The sequence below is a fragment of the Pseudorasbora parva genome, chromosome 3 (assembly GCF_024679245.1).
Source record: "Pseudorasbora parva isolate DD20220531a chromosome 3, ASM2467924v1, whole genome shotgun sequence".
NCBI classification, from domain to species: Eukaryota; Metazoa; Chordata; class Actinopteri; order Cypriniformes; family Gobionidae; genus Pseudorasbora; species Pseudorasbora parva.
Window position 1 is genome coordinate 54,223,636 of NC_090174.1, and position 26,207 is coordinate 54,249,842.

Here is a 26,207-nt window from a genome sequence, read left to right on the forward strand (position 1 = left end):
TGTTATCAGGAAATCAGTCTCCATGTCATGCATTAAAGGATTAGTTCACATCAAGAAGATAATGACCTGATAATTTACTCACATCCATCTTATCCAAGATGTTCATGTCTTTATTTCTTTAGTCGAAAAGAAATTAAGTTTTTTGAGGAAAGCATTCCAGAATTGCAAACCAACGTGTTGAAGGTCCAAATCAATGCAGTTTCGAATGGGTTCAGAGGCACTGCTCGATCCCAGCTGAGGAATAGGGTCTTATCTAGTGAAACCATTGGTCATTTTCTAAAAAATAAATACATTTGTATATACTTTTTTTAACCTCAAATGCATGACTTCTGTGTTCTGCTTTTGCATGACGTCCTCATGTTGGAAAGGTCGCAAGTGACGTACATGGATATCGACCCAGTGTTAAAACAAACATGCAAAGACGAAATCAAACACCCTTTACAAAAATAAAGCTAAAACAACAATGTCGGAAAATTTTAAAGTTGAAGAACGTGAACATCGGCACTGGGCCAGTACTTCCACCTACATCACAAGTGACCTTTCCGATGTGAAGATGAACAAATATATAATGTTGTCGTTTTTTTAAAAGAAAATGACGATGGTTTCGCTAGATAAGACCCTATTCCTCAACTGGGATCGTGCAGAGCCTCTGAAGCTCTTTGACACTGCATTGATTTGGACGTGGAACCCATCGGTTGCAATTGAAAATGTGGAGAAAAATCCTGGAAGGTTTTCCTCCAAAAACGTAATTTCTTTTTGACTGAAGAAAGAAAGACATGAACGTTTTGAATGAGATGGGGCTGAGTAAATTATCAGGAAATTTTCATTTTGAACTAAACAATTTTTAAGTGCAGCTGCACTATACTTCAACTTCCACACTCCTCACAAACACCTGGGTATGCAAACACTATAATAAATATAGCTGCAAGCAGCCATTATCGGGGCCAAGCGCAAATAAGAAGACAGGACATGCCAACATGGCTGGAAGTGTCAAACTAACTGCAACAATGAGCCATTAAAGACTTATTAAGTTGATTTTAGGCAAAATAGCAGTACAATTTTAAATACAGTCAATAATAATGATTTAATGGTTTATCACTTTCAACCAATAGGTGGCACTATTACGAAACTGATGTGGTGTAGTCAGATTGAGGAGACAATGACACATGCAAAGTTTGGTGTCAATATGCCAAAGCATTGCAGAGATACAGCTTTAAGAGCCATTTTTGCATCATGGCTAAACTCTGCTGCAGTGGTATATGAAAACTTTTTTGTCTATCAACATGAAATCCATAACTATTTGTCGGCATGGTCTGAAGACGATACGGTTCAATTTTGGTGAAAATCGGACAAATGGTCTAGGATGAGTTTGAAAAAGTAGGTTTTTAACAAATAACAAGATGGAGGGCAGATAGGTTTGCAAAATATGGCAAAATTTGTATCCATGTTCTCGGCATGAGCCATTGAATGTACTATGACTAGTTTCATTAAAATGGGTTAATTTAATCAAAAGTTATTCGCATTTCTGTACATTTTATTACAACTTTTGACCACAAGGTGGCGCTAGCCCAAACCTTTTTTAGTATCTTCAGGACATGGAGCCAAAGACACATACAGAGTTTTGTAACGATATGCTAATGCATTCGTAAATTATAGCATTACATTTTGAACCATAATACTGCATTGAAGTCAATGGGAATTTCATGTTTTGTTTTATTATAGCGCCACCAAGAGGCACAATCCCACCAATTTTTTAATGTGTCCTCATAGTGAGCCCATACATATGTGTGTCAAGTTTGGTGAAAATATCTCATTTTGTTTTGGAGTTATAGACATTTATATGAAAAAACATGTAAAAAATGACTGACACCTGACTTTGATTGGATTTTACTACCCCTTACTAGCAATATTTTGAGATTTGGGCATTAGCATTATGCTATCGACCTATGTTTCCGTACTTCTGCCGCTGGTTTCGTCTCGATCGGACTAGCGGTTTCGAAGATATCAGCAAATGTTTTTTAAGCGCTAAATTACAACGCTGCGTAAACCATATGCCAAAACCTGGCAAATCTGGTATCGTTGGACTCGGCAAGGATTCAGGAGACCAAAAAACATACTCCCATCAAAATATGTCAACCACACCCAAAGTAATAAGCGTTTGAAAAAAAAAATTATCCATATGTTTCGAAACTTCTCAGGCTACTTCAAGGCATCGTGGTGATGACCCATACCAAGTTTCGTAACAATCTGTTCATGCGTTCATAAAATACAGCATTTTAGCACATAATTCAAAATGGCCGACATGGTCAAATTGGATATCAGTCGACTCGGCATGACGCCCTGAATCTAAAGAGACCAATTTTAATACGATTTTTGAATACGATAAAGTGTTGTGGAGATATTGCCTTAAGTGTGTTTTCACAAACGTTATGTAAAATGTTTTCGCGCGTCTATCGAAAACGATTTGACGAATCAACATGATTTGCGATTTTTTTTTTTCCTGCGTGGTCTGAAGATGATCTGATTCAATTTTTGTGCAAATTGGATGAACCGTCTAGGACGAGTTCGCAAAAGTAGGTTTTTCGGTTAATTGAAAATGCCGGGAAAATTTGCATACCGGAAAACGTCATAGGGTGCAATCGAATCGCCTTGAGCCAAGGAATCATAGGAAAAAATAATTTTGTTTCTAGCTCTTAGGGGTCACAAGTTATAAACATAAACATGAGTGAAACTTTGGACAGGTGGTGGTGCTAGAGGGATTGAGTTAGAGACACCAAATTTGCTATAGTGACAGTTCAGACTGGCCACTATGAGTGTGCCAAATTTCACAACTTTTTACCATACGGTTCTATGGGCTGCCATAGACTCCCATGGCAGAAGAAGAAGAAGAACACTAATGGTTTCAATAGGTGCCTTCGCACCTTCGGTGCTTGGCCCCTAATAACAGGCATTTATCTCTAGGTTAACACTAGAGTTATGTAAAGTTGCTACTACTTGCATGTTTCAATTGATAAGCCTTATTTGTAGTCGATGCATGATAGGCGAACGTTTGGATACCTGCCCAAAATACTGTTATTACCACAAGGACCCACAAGGGCTCTAATTTTTTGCACCCATAAAGGTGGTTGGTCACATTGCATGTTGTAAGACTTATGACATCACAAAATGGCAAAGGCTTAGTTCATGAATATTAATTTTAAATGTAACATGATCTTTTACCATTTTGATAAATAAGTAGTCTGAGATGTTTGCAGTGATCAGGTCTGTAATAGTGTATTTGTTAATTTTCAAGGCAAAATTAAATGTAAACAAATTACATTTAACTCTCAAACTACATTTAATCCTCGATCTGGCAACCTCGAGTCAGGGGGAGGGGGAGAGGGGATAGTGATTGCAGTGCCAGTTTTGGCCACAATCTTACATACACTTCCTTTAAGCCTTTTAATGCTTTTGAAAGAAGTCTTGTATGCTCACCAAGGCTGCATTTATTTATCAAAACTACAGCAATATTCCAATTTATTACCATTTATAATTGCTGTTTTCTGTTGTAATATATTTTAAAATGTAATTGGTTCCTGTGATGTAAATCTGAATTTTCAGCATCATTACTCCAGTCTTCAGTGTCACACGATCTTTCAGAAATCATTCTAATATGATGATTTACTGCTCAAGTATATTCTTATTATTATCGATATTAAAAACAGTTTGCATAATAGTTTTATGGAAACTGATATATTTTCTTTTTCAGGATTTTGTTTCATCCTAAAACAGTAGAATGTTCAGCATCTATTTACAAACTAACAGCATTTATTTGAAATTGAAGCAATTTCAAGTTTTTGCTTTACTTTAAATGCCTAATTTGTTGAATAAAATGATTAATTTCTGAAGAAAAATGTCTTAGTGACACCCACATTTTTAATGCTAGTGTACTGCTTAATTTAGTGGAACATTAGATAACATCATCTGCATAGTGAGAATCTGTAGAAAGATAAAATGCCAGTAAAACAGACTGCTTCTGTTGGTTTAAAATGATTGTGTACCTAAAAATGGTAGAAGTATGTTAGAAGTTAAGAAGGCATGCAAGACTTCAGAAATGTGTTATCTGGCATCTGTGGCTGCAAGCTGTGGGCCTGACATTTTGAACCTTAGCAGGTGTTACTGCACAATCCTGCCAGTTTTACAATCGATCTTCCATCTCACCAGGAGCAATCGTCCTCTCTCCTCAGATTCAGGTGTACAGCCTGGAGACCAGCCAGTGTGAGCTGACCGTGGGGAACTCGGCGGGAGACTTCACCTGCGTCAACCTGAGAGACAGCCCTCCTCACCTGCTGGTGTGTGGGAACAAAGACAGGCGGTATGACACACTCGCAAACATGTGTACCTCATCTATCACTGTTACTTTCACACAAACACACACACGCACATACACATGCGTGTCCGTCTTCTGTCTGGCAAATTAAAGCCTCCTGTGGCTTGAGTTTCTTAAACACAGAGAGTTTGATGAGTTCTGTCGGAATTGTAGCACTCTCATTTACACCCGCAGCTGGTGTGTGAATTTTTTTTTGTTTTTAAGGTTGTATTACATTTCTCTAATGCAAGTAGTTGTATATTTTAGGTTTGGGAAAATATTTTGAATATATGTTGTGAAGCCTTGTTGATACGTTGAGCCTTTTGACAGGTTTGAATTTTGTGCTCATCTCATTCCCTACTCTCATCCCTCTGTAAGTGAATCTCACAAAGCCTTTCAAGAGTCAGTTAAGTTTTGCATAATTAAAATGATAATTATATGAGCATTAAAGGGATGGTTCACCCAAGCATGAAAATGTTGTCATCACTAATTCACTGTCATGTAGTTTAAACCCTGTATAAGTTCCCTTTTTATCTGTTCTGCACAAAAGAAGACATTTTGAAGAATGTTGGGAACCAGACAGTTGATGGAATCCACAGACTTCCATAGGAAAGTCACGTTCTTCAAAATATCTTCTTCTGTGTTCAACAGAACAAAGAAACTCCTACACACAAAATGAGGGTGAGTAAATGATGACATCATTTTCATTTTGGGGGGAATTGTCCCTTTAAGGTTTTTTTTCTTTCTGTTCCTTCATGTTTTGTTTATTTTATCGATAACTTAGATTCAGTACAACACATATTGACTATATAAAGTAAAACATATTTTATTATATACAATAGAGTTTAAAAGTAAGGGGTCATTACATTTTTTTCTTGTGTTTTAAAGAAGTCTACTTTGCTCACCAAGGCTGCTTCTATTTGATTTAAAAAAAAAAAAGGTAAACACAGTAAATATTATTACACTTTATAATGACCGTTTTTCTATTTTAATTCATTTTAAAGTGTAATCTATTTCGTCTTCAGTGTCTCATGATTCTGTCATTCTGAAGCCCCTTTCACACTGCGATTCCGGCAAATACACGGATAATGCGACCCGGCATTTGTTCCCGGGCCGCTAGATTTGGTCTATTCACACTGCCAGTGAAATACCGTAATATGTGCGCTTTCACACACAACCCGTAACGGTCCCGGGTCGAGTTGACACGTGACATCCTGATGTGACGTATAACGGCGAGCGATCTCAGCTTCAGCGCGGATAGTAAGGAGCTCCTTGGTCTCAACTTGTGTCCAGTTTGCGCACATTTCTGCTTGTTTTATTTGAGTTTCTTTTGTATACGAACACTCTCTGCGTTTAAAGCACCGACGAGCTCTTCTGGCACTGCAGGGTTGTATTATTAAAAAAACAAGCTCTAGGAGTCGCACGATAAATACGTACACGTTGCAGCATTAGTTTTGGCTTTTGTTCACACAGCGCTCGTCCCGGGTCGAATCCCGCAATGTTACTAGGTCCCCGACCCGGGTTCAATTCGGTTATTAATTCCGGGACGTGGTTGCTTTCACACAGAAGGCGACCCGGCAATGTTCCGGGAATATTGCGGGTCCGACGTGCAGTGGGAAAGGGGCTTGATATTCTGATTTGCTGCTCAAGAAACATTTCTTAGTTATCAATTTTGAAATCAGTATTTCTTAAAACAGCTTATACAACATTTTTGTGGAAAACATGATACATTTTTTTTTTCTTCATTACAATAAAAATAATTAGGGGATTCCAAAGTGGTAGTGGGTCTATAAACAAAAAGCTAACATACATTTATTGATTTATGCATTTTTTGTCTATCTATTTTTTGCTAAGCAATAATCTTCCTGGGTGCTGCCATGTATGCATGATGCCAAATATTATATATATATATTTTTTACATTGTATAGCAATTTATTCACATTTTATTCACTTTTCCAATAAGGTATTTCGAAATACCTAGCGGTATCTAGACTATGCAAGTTAAAAAGGCTTTAAAACTTAAAAAAGGCATATAAAGATGAATCTAGAGAGTAAAGAAATGATATAGGTGAATGAAATCAGGACACAATCTGAATTTGAACCTCCCACATGTGCACCCCAGCTCAATGTGTCTGGAGCACATGCGCAAACCGCTAGGCCACAGCTTTGAGAACACAAGTGTTCATTGTCTTCTGGCCATATACAGCAGATTCGTATAGTGTAATAGATTTGCATTAGATATACAAGATTAAAGCACTTAGAATAAAACACTCCTAATCATTTCCAAAGTGGAAAAACTTTTTTTTCCCGCACAGCTGTGGTCCTTTCAAAGCATGACAAGCACTCTGTCTTGCTCTCAACTATTTTTGGCTTACCTTGAAAATCATTTTACGGAAAGCCTCTGAAAAGCTCAGGCACTTATAGAAGTGGGAATGGGAATAATGAAAGCTCTCGGTTTGAAAGGATGGTGTTATTGTCAGCGGTGCATCACCGAGGGCTATTGATTTAGTGGACAAAGAGATGTTGGAGACGAGGAGAGATGCGGTACATCTGGCCAGCGGACTCAATACAGAACTACGAACGCGGTCCACATCTGATGCTAGCGTCTCAATTAGTCTTTGCCGAATAAAGAGCCATTTCATTGACACTTGTGACAGCGGGAGCGCTACTTTGGCAGGTGGAGAGATGCTTGGCAGGTCTTTGTAAATAAATTCCAACTGCATCTTCGCTCAGACACTATATAGAGTGCCAAGAGGGAGGACATGATGTCTCTCTGGCCAGCTGCGGTGTCTTTTAAAACATCCCTTTTTTGTGTCTTTCTCTGTCTGTCTTTCCATGGTTGAGACAAAGCAAAAGCTCTCACCTTTTGTTCGTCTTTGATGAATGAGAGAAGTGAAACACTCCTTGGAGTGTCATTTTGGCTGTAATGATTTGACCCCATCTGATTCATCTGCGGGCAAAACACCAAACAGCCCAGAGGAAATGAGAGCTCGGGTCCTGCCCTTTATTAGCGTGGCCAAAGGCCAGGACCTAATGCATCAGTTCTGCTTTCCAATTGTTCAGCCTCAGTGCTGCGTAGTGAGAGGAGTCTCTGTTTGTGTTGTTGCGCTTGATTGGATCTGATAAGACATCTGAACAGGAAGTGTATGCTGATAGGAGCCACATGTGATTGGTTTGTTCAACTCCACACATAAAATTGAGAGCAGATTGATGATGGCTGTCGCTTCTTTTAGAAACAGAAACATTAAGGGCTAAGTATCACCATCATTGTTGGGGAAGCTTCTGCCTTTTGATTATTTATTAGTGTCCAGAACAATTTTTTTCCCATTCATTTTACTCATAGGGATAGAGATATAAGTCTTTTTTAAAGCATTATAAGCCATGCCACAACCCTAACCAGCTACAAACTGTTATTTGAAACAAAAAAGTATTTGAAAACCAGACAAAAAGGCAAAGGTACAAGACTGTGTACTTAACGGCTATAATGGGAAATACAATCCCATGAAGCATTGCGATTGACATTATCACAGTGGAGAAATATTAAACTATTAATTTATAAAGTTGTTGCATTGAATGGCATCAACAAAAGCATATGCCATCAATTAACAACCTTGGAACTCACAGTAGGTCTGTCTTTGTAGGTTTGTTAAAAGTTTAAAGTTGGCATGAAATCAATCTTGATCCTATTTATTTTGTTTAGCACACATTCATTCTGTGGTAAACAATTCATCTCTGCAAATTAATCCACACACAAAAAATTGTCTAATCTGAAAATGTACTTCTCCTCTGGAATATATGGAAGTTTCTGCCACAGAATAAAACAAAAGATTATTGTGACTTTTTAGCTTACAAATATGACTTTTTCTTTCTTTCTTTTTTTTTTTTTTTTTTTTTTTTAGAATTTGGAGATAAACTATTAAAAGTTATGATGTCCAATTCTAAGGGAAAAAGAAACTTTTCCTCAGAATTATGTTTATATCACACAATTCTGACTTTATAACTGACAGTTGTGACTTTATATCACACAATTCTGACTTTATAACTGACAGTTGTGACTTAATATCTCACAATTCTGACTTTATAACTGACAGTTCTGACTTTATATCACACAATTCTGACTTTATAACTGACAGTTGTGACTTAATATCTCACAATTCTGACTTTATAACTGACAGTTGTGACTTTATATCACACAATTCTGACTTTATAACTGACAGTTGTGACTTAATATCTCACAATTCTGACTTTATAACTGACAGTTCTGACTTTATATCACACAATTCTGACTTTATAACTGACAGTTCTGACTTTATATCTCACAATTCTGACTTTATAACTGACAGTTGTGACTTTATATCTCACAATTCTGACTTTATAACTGACAGTTCTGACTTTATATCTCACAATTCTGACTTTATAACTGACAGTTGTGACTTTATATCTCACAATTCTGACTTTATAACTGACAGTTGTGACTTTATATCTCACAATTCTGACTTTATAACTCACAGTTGTGACTTTATATCTCACAATTCTGACTTTATAACTGACAGTTCTGACTTTATATCACACAATTCTGACTTTATAACTGACAGTTCTGACTTTATATCACACAATTCTGACTTTATAACTGACAGTTGTGACTTAATATCTCACAATTCTGACTTTATAACTGACAGTTGTGACTTAATATCTCACAATTCTGACTTTATAACTGACAGTTGTGACTTTATATCTCACAATTCTGACTTTATAACTGACAGTTGTGACTTTATAACTTTCAATTGTAAGAGGAAAAAGTTAGATTTGTGAGTTAAAACGTTTTTTTTGAGTGAGCCACTTGAGTGACAGGTGAATTGCCGCTGTTGTGACTACCAGCCGTTTGTCTGCTGTCTGTTAGTCCACCCACGTCACGCGTATTTGGCCGTTTTCTGTTATCTAGAAGTGACGCGCGGTGACGCTTCCAAGATCACGACGGCTCTGCCCACTTTTGGGATTCAAAAATGCTCTGCAGAACCTATGGGTGATGTCACACTATGTCCATTTTTTTTTTTTTTTACAGTCTATGATTAGAACATTCCTTCCAACTGTCAATCTGCTGTGAGCTTTGACAACCAGCCAAATGGAATGCCTACTTTTCAAGATCCAATCAATTCCCAAAGGGATTTTTTTTTTTTACTTTCTCGTTAAATATTCCGTTTCACTCTGAAAATACGTCACAGCATTAGTGGACACATTCCGGTTTACATAGACTTTAAAGTTTAAAATAAGAGTTTTCACTCAACTGATGCACTCTATAACTTAAATCAAACATCCACAAATTTTACTTTTCTCTTTTTTTACTTTTATTACACATTATTTTTCTCTTTCAATACATTCTACGTGGATTTATAATGTTTGTTTTTAACAACTATAATACCTTTTTGTTATTTCAGTGATGATGATGATCTGTGAGCATACACTTATCAGCGTGTCCTGTTGTCTTTTTGCTCGTGGTTGGTGGCATTGGAAGTGCCTGAGAATAATATTCTTGATTAATTGAACAAAGCCTGTCTGCTGACAGCTCAGTGAAACTAGATCTTGTTTTAGGCTTAGATTTATGACCACTGCAACCTGCCAGTAAATATATTACAGCCTCATACAACAATAAATGCTTCGATGAAATTAAAACAGGACAATAGATAGGCACATCCACATAATTACTCGCTGCATTAAATCCTGCTTGGCTATGCATTAACGATTCATTGTGACTAATATCTTTTGTCCTCCAAGTGTTTTTTTTTTGGTCCAGGCAAAATTTAATTTAGTCGATTATCTTTTGGAAAGCACCAGCATAGAGTCATTCTTTGGCTGCCTTTGATACCATTAAAGAGGACAGATGGAATTGAGCTCCTTTGGGCCTGTAAAAGTAATTTCTTTATACCAGCTACTAATGTCATCTCACAGTGGTGCTCTGTTTTCAGGGGGAGAGAGCTGTCATATTGCAATTTCTCTAACACATTAGTCAGACTTTTGACTAAAGTATGGTCCACTTTCCCGTTTATTCATAAATTCATTTAGAGATTGTGGGACACATTTAATTTTCTCTTTTTACAATTCATTTTCTTCTGCTGAACCCAAAAGAAGATATTTAGAAGAATATATGGGTAACAAAAAAAATATATGGAAGTCAATTTCTTTTTGGTTATTGACATTCTTCTAAATATCTTAATTTGTGTTCAGTAGAAGAAATAAATTCATACAGGTTTGGAACAACATGAGGGTGAGTAAATGATGACAGAGTTTTTGGGTGAACTATCCCTTTGATATGTTTTGTATAGAGAATATTTTGCTTGCTACTAAGAATTTGTGTAAAATCAACCAATTCATTCAGAGCTTGCCAACTACCTTTGTGGCCATTCATTCCAATGTGCTATTTTTTCATTGTTTTTGATGGACGTCTTTCACCGTTGAGCTTGTGACTCTCATCCAAGCGGCAACCTCCCCCAGTTTCTCTTGAATCCAGCACGAAAGTGACTTAAACTGCAATTCATCAACTGGCTACTAGGGACAGGTTCCAAAAGGGAGGAGAATCTCATTAAGCCCGATGTAAAAACGTGCAATTTTACAGCAGAAAAAAAGGGGGGGGGGGGATTTTTGATAACCCATTCATGTACATTATATAAAGTCTTAAAGTTCTGCATAATTAAGGGCGTGGCCACTTTGAGTGATGGGTGGATTATCTTTTAGTCATTACATCACCTTAGCCCCGCCACTTTGCCTATTTTCTGTTATCCGTGAGTCTTGCGCAATGACATGCTCGCTCTCGTTTCAGTCAAACTGCAGATGGCATCTTGCACCTCAGTTATCAACTGTATTTCTTTAAACGGGGAAGCATCACATTCTAAAAAGCTTAAGATTAAATTTCATAATTTTAAATCAGCAATGAAATCAGACAACTGTTTTGTGATTTGTATTTTTTTCATCAGAAAAATCACAATTATGTAAAAAAATATAAAAACAGAATAATGAATTATGCAATTAGATGGCAACGGCCAGCTCGTCTCTACTTTACGCTTCAGAACTGCTCTTCAGAATCCTGTGGGTGACGTCACGGACACCACGTCCATATTTTTTTACAGTCTATGCTCTCGTCTTTTGCAGCATCTTGTGAATGACAGAGCAAGCTTTTATGCGTTAATTGTTTGTATCATTATATATTTTTACTTTTTATAGATTTTTTGTTATTTTTCCCTTTTCCATTGTTGCACAGATTCTTCGGAATGAAAAGTGCATTATAAATAAATTCTATTATTATTATTATTATTTATTTTAAAAAAAACGTGGCGCTCAAGTTAAAAGAAGTTCAATTACGCTTTTTTTATGTTCTACTGACCTGAGTCTTACGGTTTTAACAACAAAATGTGTTCTGTGTGAGCCGGCCCTTTGAGCAATATGTATCAGATAGTAGGGCTGTATAATTCATTATTCTTTTTTTATATTTTTTTTACCTAATTGTGATTTTTGATTATTGAAAAAATAAAAATCACAAAACACTTGTCTGATTTCATTGCTGATTAAAAATTATTTTTAAAAGATATTTAATTTAATCGTAAGCTTTTTAGAATGTGATGCTTCCCCGTTTAAAGAAATACAGTTGATAACTGAGGTGCAAGATGCCATCTGCAGTTTGACTGAAACGAGAGCGAGCATGTCCATCTGCAGTGAGATATGAGAGATATGAAAAATGCGCCGGCCTCAAATATCAGGATGAGCAGTCAGCTTTGCCATCGATGACGGTCATGTATCAGGGAATAAATGACCTCAGAATGGTGCTACTGACCGATCAGAATCAAGCATTTCAGAGAGCCATGTAATACATTGTGATGACATAAAATCACATCCTTTGCAATTTGGTTATCGTTCTAAACCTTATCACAATTAGTTTTTTATTACAATTAATCATGCATCCCTATCAAACATCTGTGCTTGGACTACTCTCACTTTAAGTATAATGTATTTAAAGCTATTGCTTCTCTTTTCCAGAGTCAGAGTGTTTGACTTGCGCACTGGCTCCTCAGTCGTCTCTTTATATGCCCATCACATGGGCGTTACCACCGTCCAGGCAGATGATTGGAAGGTTGTGAGCGGAGGTGGCGAGGGATTGGTCAGTGTGTGGGAGATGAGGATAGGAGCCAAACTCTGGGAAATGCACAACAGGTTAGAATGTTTGAAGGCTTCAGATAAAAGCCAAATGCATAAATGGAAATAATACATTATTTGGCGAATCATTTAATCTTATAAAGCCTGATTATCCATACAGATACACACATTTCTAAAGCCTCTAAATGATCAAGATGATCAAAACTTTGCAGAAAAACCTGTTGTACACAGTCTACTACGTGCCTTCTGTCGTCTGATGGATTTTAGCATGTACTTTAGTTGTGGTAAACATAAGAATAACTTTTCTAATGTCAGTAATATTTTAAGATTATAGTTAGGTTTGCTTGATTATCCACACCTGATTTTTTTAATTGAGGAAACTCTTAAAAAGATGAATTACTACACATCAGGCTTTTGAGGAACTTCTCTTAATCATTATTACATGTTTTGCCCACACAGTAAAAACTACAGAGCTTTGATCATAAAACTAGGCATTTAAATATCATCTTATTAAGACATATTATTGGAAGATATAGAATGACTGACAACTAATATTTATATGCATTGGATATAAGTACAGTCTGCTGTATTGCTATAAAGAACTAATTGATTTAAATTACAAACCATCAGTATTTCATCTTAAATCTTGGCCATAAAAATATCCGCAGTATTGTATATTTTTGCTTGGTTTGGGCCTCTAAATAAAATATGAGCTCTATATAATCCTATATCATACTATGGGCCTAAATAAGGCACAAATATATAAAATATAACAAGAAAACAAATTAAATGAACAGTGCTTTTCAGGTTTTTCAGGCAGGTCTGACAATTGTTTTCAGCTACAAAAATATAATAAAGCAAGCAAATGTAAAATAACACTGCATAGTCTTCACTGTATAAACTGAACCTCCTTATTAAAGTTACATAAGTTATTCAGTAAAGAGTAGCTACTCACTATTTTTGACATCATTTTCAGAATTTTGTCTGCAAGAAGATGTGAAAGAGAGCTCAGTTTAGCATTTTCACGCTGTCTGAGACATGGCTTTCTGGGCACCCGCTTCGGATGTTTGCACACAGAAAAATTTCCACACAGCACACATTTAACAAAAAATAGTTCCCTTTCTTGTCTTCTTGTATTTGAATATTGAAATTGCCAACTGTCCAGAGCATCGTTCATGTTTGTTCACGTTTATGCATTGTTAGAATTCATAAAAATGTGACAGACCAAATGATGAATGACACCGTTTCATGTACTCATATTTAGTGTTTATTTTAGGCCCTGATCATTCCCTATGACCCATAAAAACCAGATGTATTAAATATGATACATATGCAAACTTCTTTTTTTAATATTTTGTCTGAAGATTCAATAAACTGTTTAATTTCATAGATTCTTTTTACTATTATTTCCTATGTCAGGCTTTACCATGTTATGTTCATCATTGTTTTCAATAGCAGAACTGCATTGCTGCCACATAATTGTTCTGTCTGTGAGCAGGCACCCGGTTCGCCACATACGGTTCAACAGCAGCACTCTGGTGACGGCCAACATCCCTGATGAGAAAAACCCTCGTGGGGCTTGTATCACAGACGATGACCTCACCGCTCACCGCAGGTAAAAATAGATAGCACATTATGTTGTGTCGTCTTTGCTATTGTTTTTTCTATCTGTTTATTTGTACTTGTATTATTTCTTTAGATACAGAGGGCTGATCTGTCACTACGACTTCTCAATGGACTCATCTATACAGGATCACGTTCTGCCCATCTGTAGGTCCAACTACACGGAGTCCTCGGGCTACAGCTATAACATTGGCTTGGCGGTGCCTTATGACATACTGACTGGCCCTTAGATTGGCTGTGCTTTTGAGGCAAGTTGGACTGGGAAGGTTGCCACTGAATTTGCTATTTTTAAGGGTTATATCACCCCAAAAATTTAATTTCTGTCATTAATTACACACCCAAGAGGCTATATAGCAGAATTTTATAAAGTCTTGCAGGTTTAGAACAACTTGAGGGTGAGTAATTAATGACAGCATTTTCATTTTTAGGTGAACCTACCCTTTACTATGATTATATTCCTTTAATTCTTTATTTAATTACAATTTGTTTTAATTTCGACACATTAAGAAGAAGTTTGACAACTAGAATGACTTAATTCTAGATCTTTTTATGTACATATTGTATCATGCTCTGTCCTCGCACAGTTTAGTATACAATACTATTAAATCATCATCTGAGAATGTGAAATACAAATCACACAAAATTAAGTTTCAGTGGTTTTAATGCTCTCAACAGTTAATAATTCAACACACAAAATTCACTATCCTTCAAAAGTCTGTGGTCAATTTGTTTAATGTTTTTGTAAGAAGACTCTTATGCTCACCTAGACTACATTTATTTGATCTAAAGTAAAAGTACAGTTCAGTAAAATAGAGTATTCTAATATTTTTTATATTGTAATATATTTAAAAATGTAATTTATTCCTGTGATGCCAGAGCTGAATTTTAAGCATCATTACTCCAGTCTTCAGTATCACATAATCCTTCAGAAATCATTCTAATATTCAGATTTTTTGCTGCCTGAAGAAACATTTCCTTTTATTATGAATTTTGAAAACAGCTGTGCTGTTTAATATTTTTGTGGAAACTGTGATACAGTATATTTCCAGGATTCTTTGATAAATACAAAGGTCAAAATAACAGTATTTAAGGGAAATTTCCCAACATTTTAAATATCTTAATATGTCCTTGTTGACTTTTGAACAGAAGTGTACATTGTCAACACAATCGCCACGCTTATCCATTGCAAATGAACCCATATTTCATCTGGTTTCTTTGACCTTGTGAGCATGTCATGTTGACATTTGCCTAATTTGGCTAGCTTTAACCTAATAAAAGATGGGTTTGCACCAAAATACCACAGAGTTTGACTGAACGCACAACCTGACTAAATATAATATGGGACGCGTTTTATACTTGCATAGATGATTTCAGAAAGAATACATCTACAAAATGCAAAATAGGAATAAATACAACCTTTAAAACTGATTAATTTATTATCTTCAATATAAAGAAAAGGTTTAGTGACATTTCAAATTTCAAAGGTTTTCAAATGACAGTAATGTACAAAAATATTACACTCTATTATCCTACAGTAAATAATATCCTGCTGTTCCTTTAAAAACTTTACACACCCAGTAATATTTATTAATATATAACCTTGGTGAAAGGAAGACAGATGGATTACACGTTAAGAGCAACATAACAATCGCTCCCTGTTGTTTTTGAGGTGAATGATACGATTTGTGGATCCATTAACTTAGGGTGTGGAGTGTTTTAGCACTGTTTTGAAGGAAAACTTGTAAAGACTTTTTAATGGCTTACTTACAAAACTACTACAAGACTTCATTACAAAACAAGCATTTTGCTCAGAAGGGAAATTTGCAATGACATGGTTCAGTTCAGCAGTTCCTGCTAAAAACATACATAGTGTATCTGAGTATGTATGAATCAAAACGTTTGTGTGCATGTCAACTGTTGTAGAGTTGAGAAGCCACAAAAACAGCCGGTCCTCATGGGGTTGTTAAATATCTTCCAAATATAAATATACTCTGAGTTCAACCTCGGAGGTCTAGATTTTAAAATGTATCCACCAGAGGATGCTGCGGTCAATTCCATCTCAAGCACTGAAGATATTTCAGCAAAAGAAGCCAAAGTAAACTCAATACTAACGGTTGAATCTGTGGAACATTTAATTTGAGATGTTTTGATCTAAAATAAAGACTAAAAAAGATGGAAGTTACTCTCATTTCCCACATTGCATGGTCCTGGTGTCCAAGTTCCAAAAATGAACATTCATCTTGGTCTCGATCTCAATGTCTTTTAATATCTGTTGGAGAGACGTTGAAAGGTCAGGTATGAATAGCATGCTTGCAATTGTGTTATTATATTTAAAGTCACCATGAAATCGAAAATCTTGTTTTATATGGAATATAGCCATATTTATTATAAATCATTTATCAGTGCACAATTATGCATTTTTTCATTCATGTGCTCTTACAATCTTTAATCAAAATATTTTGGATTAAAATATATCTTCTCTTCTCTGATGAGTGTTTACTGGAGAGGCAGGTCAGACAACCGGTCACTCACATGAGATCACAGCAATTCAATCCAATCATTTCTGATGGACAAAATCAAATCCCACCCTACTTAATTTTATTTGTGAGGACATTTTACTCAAATAAACACTATATTGCCAAGGTATTTGGACACCCCTTCAAACTTTGTGGTCTTCAGATTGCCTCAAGAACAGTGCGTAGAGACCTCCATGGAATGGGTTTCCATGGCTGAGCAGCTGCATCTAAGCCTTTCATCACCAAGTGCAATGCAAAGTGTCAGATGCAGTGGTGTAAAGCACGCCGCCACTGGACTCAGTGGAGCAGTGGAGATGTGTTCTCTGGAGTGATGAATCACGCTTCTCTCTGGCAATCCGATCGACAAGTCATGGTTTGGTGGTTGTCAGGAGAACGGTACTTGCCTGACTGCATTGTGCCAAATGTAAAGTTTGGTTGAGGGAAGCTTATGGTGGTGGGTTATTTTTCAGGGATTGAGCTTGGCCCCTTAGTTCCAGTGAAAGTAACTTTTAATGCTTCAGCATACCAAGAGATTTTGGATGATTTCATGATTCCAACTTTGTGGGAACAGTTTGGGGATGGCCCCTTCCTGTTCCAACATGACTGCGCTCCAGTGCACAAAGCGTCGGTCCATAAAGACGGAGTGGAGGAACTGGACTGGCCTGCACAGAGTCCTGACCTCAACCCGATAGACTGTGAGCCAGGCCTTCTCGTCCAACATCAGTGCCTGACCTCACAAATACACTTTTAGAAGAATGAGAAAAAAATTCCTTGAGCATACTCCTAAACCTTGTGGAAAACCTTCCCAGAAGAGTTGAAGCTGTTATAGCTCCAACTCCATATCAAAGGGATTTTTCATATTAAACTGTTATTCCCTTAACTAAAACGAGTTGATACATACCTCTCTCTTCTCAGTGTGTGCACTTAATGGCGGAATAGCACTTCTGAGAGTACTTCGACTCGGCGCAGTAAAAAGTCCCGGCTGAAACATCCTCTGTCACATCTCCCCCTCTCCCTATTGACAGAAATGAGAGAGGGAGGGGGAGATGTGACGGAGGATTTTTCAGGAGTGACTTTTACTGCACAGTCGAAGTACTCTTAAAAGTGCTATTCGGCCATACATTATAGTTCCATTTTAACCCGCTAAGAAAAGCGCCACGTTTTATTGTGTCACCATACTTGATTGTTCAGCTATTCGTGTAACTGTATTTACGGAAAACGTGGAGGTGTTTGGTTTGCTTCTAACTTGATCTCTGTTTGGTACCATAGTGAATGAACTGGGTTTAGTGGGCTAAGCTAAATGCTATCAGATCGTCACAGACGAGAGAGGGATGTATCAACTCGTCTTAGTTAAGGGAATAACATAGTTTAATATAAAAATGTGGTGGAGTATCCTTTTAAACACTATGGATTAAGAATAGGATGTCATTAAAGTTCATGTGCATGTAAAGTCAAGTGTCCCAAAACTTTTGGCAATATAGTGTCACAATGGCGACAAAAAAAAATGTTTTTCGCAACTTCCGTTTCATGTTGACTTCAAACAATGAAGTAATTTCCATCATCAGAGGGTCCACATGCAGCCTAATTTTTGTTCTGCACAGGTAGTACGTGTACAACAACACGTGCGAGTGATGAGTGCTTGAAAACAACGTCTACTAGATAGTGTGCACATGTTTCCATGTTCATGGTCAAAGGAGTACACGGTGAAAGACAGAGCAGAACGCAGAAAATGAAGTATACACAGGCCTTAAAATGTTAAAACTTGAGTTCAAACCTGCATGAACTGTTCAAAGGTGATTCCCTCATAAAATTCATCAGGACCCTAAAAACAAAGAGTTAGAAAATAAATAAGAAAAATGTACAATTCAGGGAAGCATCATGGACAATGCTGCCAATTTAGCGATTTTTCAGCCCTTTATTCAGTGACTTTTTCTCTCAAAAATAGCGACTGGCTGCAAATCTAGTGACTTACTGTACTGCTGGTTAACATCTTACTAATAAAATAATACATAAGAAAATATGTAAATAGCTTTATTGGCTATTCGGCTATATGTTGTCTTAAAATACAGTTTGTGAGCATAGATCAGGAGAGGAAACAGATGTAAAGTGACCGACAATTTGCCAGTTAGATCATCTAGCGACATTTAGCTACTTTTTGAGCAGGATTTAGCTACTCTCTATTGAAAACAGTTTGCAACACTGATCATGGACAGTCACCGTACCATCTGACCCACTGTCTCACTGGCGACTTCCAGCATGGCAGCGTCTGAAATGGCTTTGGCGGTTTCTGCTCCCATGTTTTCAGAGCTCGACAGCAGCTCCTCTACCACCTACAATCACAACTACAATCAGTATTAAGTCTTGTTAATGTCTTTGTAGTCATAAAAGCACAAGTCAAAAATGATACTTACACGTCTATATTCATCCAGTGTGATGACACCATCACTGTCAGAGTCGTGCATGTTGAACAGAACTACAGAGAAGAAAATATGGTTTACCAAGTAATTGTGTTGTGCGTGCATTCAAAATGTAAAACTCAGCAAAATGAATCTAAAATGATGAGTATAAATGTTCAAAAGGACACATAGTGATGCTTAACCTTAGATGGTTTGACACAGAATGATTCTATTTAACATGTTAAAGGGACAGTTCACACAGAAATGAAAATTCTGTCCTTTATTCATGTTGTTCCAAAACTGTATGAGGTTTTTTTTATTCCGTTCAACTAAAAAGAAGATATTTTAAAGAATTTTGTTAATAAAAGAGTTAGTGGTAGCCATTGACATCCATAGGAGGAAAAAAATACTATGGGTGCCAATGGCTACCGTCAACCGTCTGGTTACCGACATTCTTCAAAATATCTTATTTTGTGTTCAATAGAAGAAAGAAATGCATACATGTTTGAAATAACATAATTCTGCCATCCTTTACTCACCCTTTTCATTTTTTGGTGAACTATCCCTTTAAAGTTTCATTGCAGTGTGAGATCTGCAAAACTTGTATACCAGCTTGTTTAGATCAATAACTGCAATTGAAAATCTATTTGCGGTCTTTATTTTTTTATTCTCACAGCGTAGTTTCTCCTTCTTGAGGGTTTTTCTCTCTTCCTCAGCAATGTGTGGTTTGGGTGGTTTGAAAAAGGCCAGGACTGTAACGAATTCCTTAAAACCAATCTCCTGCAAACAGCCCTTCTCCTTTTGACCCAAGTTCCTTGATGACAACACAAAGACATTATTGACTGAGTATATTTATAAGCATTACAGTATCATTTTTTGTCTCTTTAAATAAAGTATATACACCGATCAGGCATAACATTATGACCACTGAAAGGGGAGGTGAATAACACTGATTATCTCTTCATCACGACACCTGTTAGTGGCAGTAAGTAAACATTTTGTCCTCAAAGTTGGAATTGAGCGGGTTTGACAAGGGCCAAATTCTGATGGCTAGACTGCAGCTCTTGTGGGGTGTTCCAGGTCTGCAGTGGTCAGTATCTATCAAAAGTGGTCCAAGGAAGGAACAGTGGTGAACCGGACAGGGTCATGGGCGGCCAAGGCTCATTGATGCACGTGGGGAGCGAAGGCTGGCTCGTGTCCGACCAAACAGACGAGCTACTGTAGCTAATGCAGGTTGCAGGTTCGGATAGAAAGGTGTCAGATTACACAGTGCATCACAATTTGTTGCCCATGCTGACCCCTGTCCACCGCTAAAGTTGCCAACAGTGGGCACGTGAGCATCATAACTAGACCACAGAGCAACGGAAGAATATGGCCTGGTCTGATGAATCATGTTTTCATTTACATCACGTGGATGGCCGGGTGCGTGTGCGTGCCTTACCTGGGGAACACATGGCACCAGGATGCACTTTGGGAGTAAGGCAAGCCGGCGGAGGCAGTGTGACGCTTTGGGCAATGTTCTGATGGGAAACCTTGGGTCCTGCCATCCATGTGGATGTTACTTTGACACGTATCACCAACCTAAGCATTGTTGCAGACCATGTACATCCTTTCATAGAAACGGTATTCCCTGGTGGCTGTGGCTCTTTCAGGAGGATAATGCGCCTGACACAAAGCAAAAATGGTTCAGGAATGGTTTGAGGAGCACACCAGTTTGAGGTGTTGACTTAGCCTCCAAATTCCCCAGATCTCAATCCAATCGAGCATCTGTGGGATGTGCTGAACAAACAAGTCCGATCCATGGAGGCCCCACCTTGCAACTTACATGACCTAAAGGATCTGCTGCTAACATCTTGGTGCCAGATACCACAGCACACCTTCAGGGGTCTAGAGGAGTCCATGCCTTGACAGGGCTGTTTTGGCAGCAAAATGGGGACCAACACAATATTAGGACATATGTCATAATGTTATCTGATCGGTGTGTGTGTGTTCTGTACGCACCTTGTATCAAAGAAGGCCTCAATGATCTGTCTTCGGATTGGGTTGAGGGCCAAATCGCTCATATTCTCAAGGTGCTCACGTCTAAAATTTAGAAAAAATGTTTTTTACAGTACATTTCATTATAAAAAAAAATGGTGTTTCAAAACACACAATTCAAATATACACACTGTGTCCGGTGTTATTAAGCAGAACTTAGAAACTAAATATAATATAAGCATATGAACTTAGAAACTAAATATAATATAATATAATATAAGCATATGAACTTAGAACTTAGAAACTAAATATAATATAATATAAGCATATGGTTAAAACAACATATTGCAACAACAGATTTTGTTTATTGTTAAGCTGTAACTAAAAATAAATCTGCATCCACCATCATTTGCAGACCACTGGTTGTTCCCTAACATAGGGATCAATACAAAGTGAGCAAAAGATGGCAGTTTACAGTCTGCATAGTCTAAATGAGTGGCATCAAGTCATTTGTACATTACCTTAAAGTGTCTTCATCTTGAGTCAGGTATATAAATCTGTTATGGAGGTTTTTTATCTGCTCTATGGAAACTAAAGAGAGGAAAAATACAGCAAATTCAGGAAGATTTCAAATAACTTTGCAGACAACAGCTGAAGCAGATCATCACGGTGAAAGCTACAGCTTTTATGAAGGAGTGATGAGACGGAGAAGAGACTGCATCTGAAATAGTAAACTTTTTAGTAGGTATTATTTTGAATAAGTGCTTACTTTAGTAGAGAAGTATGTGATTTCGGATGCAGCCAATGTATGTGTGGGCAGGGTGCTAGATCAAATAATAATGAATTAAATCATCAAACTGAGTTAATGAAAGTTGTGTTTGCATGTTTTATTAGGGTAACACTAATGCAGTTCCAGCCTCAGATTACAACAAGAGGGAGGTGAGGACTGAATGTGCGACACTGTCAACCAGCCACAGTACACATTGTATTTATAGATATTAAGTCAACCAGAATAGAATGTGCAAGCAATCCCTAATCTTATGACAGCTGTCACCAAACCAAAACACCCACTATTAGTATTGTCACCTTACAGTGAAGTCACCATTTTGCGCTGCCATGCCCTAAAAGGACAATGTTGTTCTCTACAGAACGCTAGCTACTCTCTGCAGTCTCAAACGTCGACATTTTTGTCCTGTGTTGGTCACCGTAGCTTCTTAGAAAGGGAGGGGTGGGCGATTGCACATTCACGACCTTACCACTAGATGTCACTAAAATGTACACACTGCACCTTTAAGCTTCATCCATGTATATATATAATTAACAAAGCCTAGTAAATACCTTATGACATGCTAGCTATGTGTACTAGCAATGTGTTACATCATGCTAGCAAGATATTAAATCCAAACTTGCCGCCTGAAAAGTGAAGATAAAGCGCCTTTTTCTGTAGTTGGTCCCAGTAGGTCATAAACCCGCCCTCTTCGTGTAATGTAATGGGATGTGATACTAAGTAATCAAATTACTTTTTTTTCAAAGATGGTTTCTGTCATTTTAGTTAGATTTTTATCACACTATTGTAATTTCAACTGCTTTTTTTAAAATAAGTTTTTATTGAATTTTTTTTTCTAAGGGTTTTGATATCACGGCTTCCTGCTTTCTACTGTGCGGACTCTGGTCCCAAATCGGTGCAAGATGTCGGTGTCAAATTGGGACATTCTTCACTTTTCATCAGTGGAAAAGAGTGAAGGCACATTGTCCATCTTTTTTCACGGTCTATGGTTAAATAATGTTAGCAACATACTAATTCATGCTAAACATGCTAGAAACACATTAAAACCTGCTAAATGATGCTAACAACATGTTAAAACCTACTAGAAACATTACATCATGCTAGCAACATGCTAATTCATGCTAAAACATGCTAGCAACATGTTAAAACATGATAAATGATGCTAGCAACATGCTGAAACATGCTAGCAGCACGTAAAATCAACTTTTTAAACTTTCGGGCTAGGCTTTTTAAAAGCCAACTTAAAATTTACAGACTTTTCTGTCTAGTTCTCTGTTAAGGTTAATCACAACATTTACTAGTACATTTTAAAGATCAAAAAGTGTATGTGTTAACATTTGCTAATGTACTGTGAACACACATTTTTCACATTAACAAAGGTTAATAAATGCTATAAAATATATTGTTCATTGTTATTTCATGTCAATGCATTGCCTAATGTTAACAAATGAGACCTTATTGTAAAGGGTTACCTCAAACGATTGTTGGAGTACATCTTACAAGAAAATACAGTTTTAAGTTTTACTTCAAAAATGTACTAGCAATTTCTGCTTGGAAATTATTTTAAAGTAAATCATTCACCATTTTCTTATTCATCACCCCTTTAACCTATACAATATTTACCTCATTTACCGCCTGTGATTAATATTTATTAATTAATTTGTGACTAACATTTCAATAATTTAACAACACGTTCACGGTTTTCTGCTGTTAGATAATGGTGACAGGTATAAAAATAATATATATTTATTATATAATTATATATTATTATTTTTAAAATTAATTATTGATTTTAATTTGTACATTTTTATGATGTAATGAATGAATTATTCTTTTATATAGGCCTACCCCTGCTGTATATTATTCTCTGTGGTAAACTGAGAGACTTTTCTGATGGAAATGACATGGAGAAGTAAGTTATAGGTTAGTTCAATTCACACACACACATTTAAGAAACAAAAACCAGAAAAACAAGAAAAACTCATATGGTAAGAATAGTAATTAGGTGTAAATGAAGCTATATCTATTGTATGTTCATCACAATATAGTTGATTATAATCTGTCTTGTGAGGTGTACAGTTTGTTTTAGGAAGATTTTCTGACATATGTGCTTAGTATTAAATATTTTCACATGTGCACATTTGTACAGCATATAACTGAAAACACCTCTCCTCAATAATAACACACACACACACACACACACACACACACACACACGCATATGAAATAACTTAAGGGGTAAGTAAATTACAGTTTTTGCTGAACTGTCTTTTTAACAGCTCAATAATCTAGCCTATATTTTAATAATATGTTTACGTGTTTTTAACCATCATTTGTTGAAGTACTTTGGACTAGCCTATTATGTATATGACTGCCATAGTAGCTACCATACTTCTATACCATCACTGTAACCTATAAATAAAAACACACATGAAAAAAAAGCTGTTTACATATTTAAAAAGTGATATACTCACAGCCAGTTTTTTCAGATAGATCTTGGAACATAGGTACTCGTCCTGACTGAGAAGCTCCCATGTTAACGTCCGGAAGAGATCAGAAAGACAGAAGTCAGAACTTTCGCAATGTGCGCTCAGACTTTGACAGCAAAGCCCCGCCCCTCTCATGAAATATGCAAATAATAACCGTCAGTCTCTCTCTCTCTCTCTCGCTCTCTCTCTCCCTCTCTCTCTCTCTCTCTCTCTCTCTCTCTCTCTCTCTCTCTCTCTCTCTCTCTCTCTCTCTCTCTCTCTCTCTCTCTCTCTCTCTCTCTCACACACACAGACACACACACACACACACACACACACACACGACACGTCCAGTTTACTGAGTTTGTATGAAGGTTGCGTTGTGAAAATTATTTTGAGAACCAGAAATTTCATATTTTTATGTCTGGTATGATCTCCACACGAAAGAACACATGGCGTTTTAAATGTTTTTTTTTTTTAAAGGTTAAAATTTACAAATGGAAACAAATTTTACAGCTTTCAGGTATTGTTGTATTTCTGAAACAAAGGCTTATTTCCTCAAAATTTACATTTATGAATAGCCTACTAAATCTAGCTAGAAGTAGCAGATTAATTACCCTAGCCTAATGTAGCCTAAGCCTAATATTCTTTATGGTAAGATTTGTCATGAGAAAAACCCAAATGAAACATTTTTACGGCAGTTTCAAAGCTGGGCATGAGCCTTAATAAAAGACCAGAAATGTGACTGAATGAGGACAACTCCAAAATAAATGATAAAATGTTTCATCATGTAAACCATAAACTGTACAAAATATATCATTAGGCCTATCACAATTAAATCTGTTTATAAGATAATAATTACAATGGTAATATTTATTAATGAGTTTAAGATACATTTCTTTGTGATTAAATATTTATGAGGAAGTTTCCAATAATATGAATACTTGTAAAATGATTGATAATATATTGTTGAACTTCTTATGGATTATAAGTAAATTACATAATTAATACTTACGTGCTATATCGGAAAATTCCCACTATGAAGTCATGATTACGAGCTCACCATTCGAGTGCTTTGTTGTGGGAACGAACATTTTGTCAACATTGTGTCAAACTTTCCTCTGCCATGTTTAACGTTTGTGGCCCGCGTTTGTGTCACACAATTGATAACACACACTCACACACAATAAGATTTTTTAAATGTTTTTAAAGAAGTCTCTTCCGCTCACCAGGGCTGCATTTATGTTATTAGAAAAGCTGTAATATTGCAAATATTATTAAAATATAAAATAAATCTCTTTTTTTATTTATTTGTATATATATATATATATATATATATATATATATATATATAATATATATATATATATATATATATATATATATATATATATATTTTTTTTACATTTATTTCTGTGATGTAAAGCTATGTAAGCCCGTTTCTGCCACTAAATAAAAAAAAGAAAAAGAAAGAAATTGCGACTTTTTATCTCAGAATTCTGACTTTATAACTCGCAATTGTGAGAAAAAAAAGGTCAGAATTCTGAGATAAAAAGTCGCCACTAAATTTATTTAGTGGCGGAAATATATTATCAATGTTGAAACAGTTGTTTTTTTAGGATTCTTTGATGAATAGAAAGTTCAAAAGAACAGCATTTATCTGAAATATAAAGTGTATATATTAGTAGTATATATATATATATTCTAATTAATTTATAAAATTTATACATCTTTTTCATTAAGTATCTTAAAGATATTTTATGGCAACTGAGAACAGTAAGATGTTCTTGGTTGGCATGAAAATATTACCACAATGCAAATAATGTGTTTGTGATATTTACCCAATCCATCTTCTGCAGCCAGGGAAAGTAGTGTGGCAGATGCTTATATTTGCATTATTAATATTTGAGGTTGTGTGGCTTCGGATGAGTATTAAAATGAATGCAAACA

At 36.3% G+C, this 26,207-nt stretch overlaps 2 protein-coding genes across 2 annotated transcripts in view; one reads left to right on the plus strand and one right to left on the minus strand.

Moving 5' to 3' along the window:
• The window catches only part of fbxw8 (F-box and WD repeat domain containing 8), a 33,681-nt gene extending 18,880 nt beyond the window's left edge, over positions 1-14,801 (plus strand). Inside the window, exons 8-11 of the mRNA XM_067439505.1 lie at positions 4,227-4,354; positions 12,374-12,547; positions 13,989-14,105; positions 14,190-14,801. Coding sequence (XP_067295606.1) covers positions 4,227-4,354; positions 12,374-12,547; positions 13,989-14,105; positions 14,190-14,343 — 573 coding nt within the window. The 3' untranslated portion in view covers positions 14,344-14,801. The remainder of the gene's footprint in view (positions 1-4,226; positions 4,355-12,373; positions 12,548-13,988; positions 14,106-14,189) is intronic.
• A 748-nt stretch (positions 14,802-15,549) lies between these two features.
• On the minus strand, positions 15,550-24,401 carry tesca (tescalcin a). The gene is made up of 8 exons (XM_067439510.1): positions 24,264-24,401; positions 21,524-21,593; positions 21,027-21,107; positions 19,700-19,839; positions 19,041-19,102; positions 18,852-18,959; positions 18,404-18,451; positions 15,550-16,382 (listed from the first exon to the last, which is right to left on the minus strand). The coding sequence occupies exons 1-8, from the start codon at positions 24,322-24,324 to the stop codon at positions 16,299-16,301; spliced, it is 654 nt and encodes a 217-aa protein (XP_067295611.1). The 5' UTR covers positions 24,325-24,401; the 3' UTR covers positions 15,550-16,298.
• Between the last annotated feature and the right edge of the window lie 1,806 nt (positions 24,402-26,207).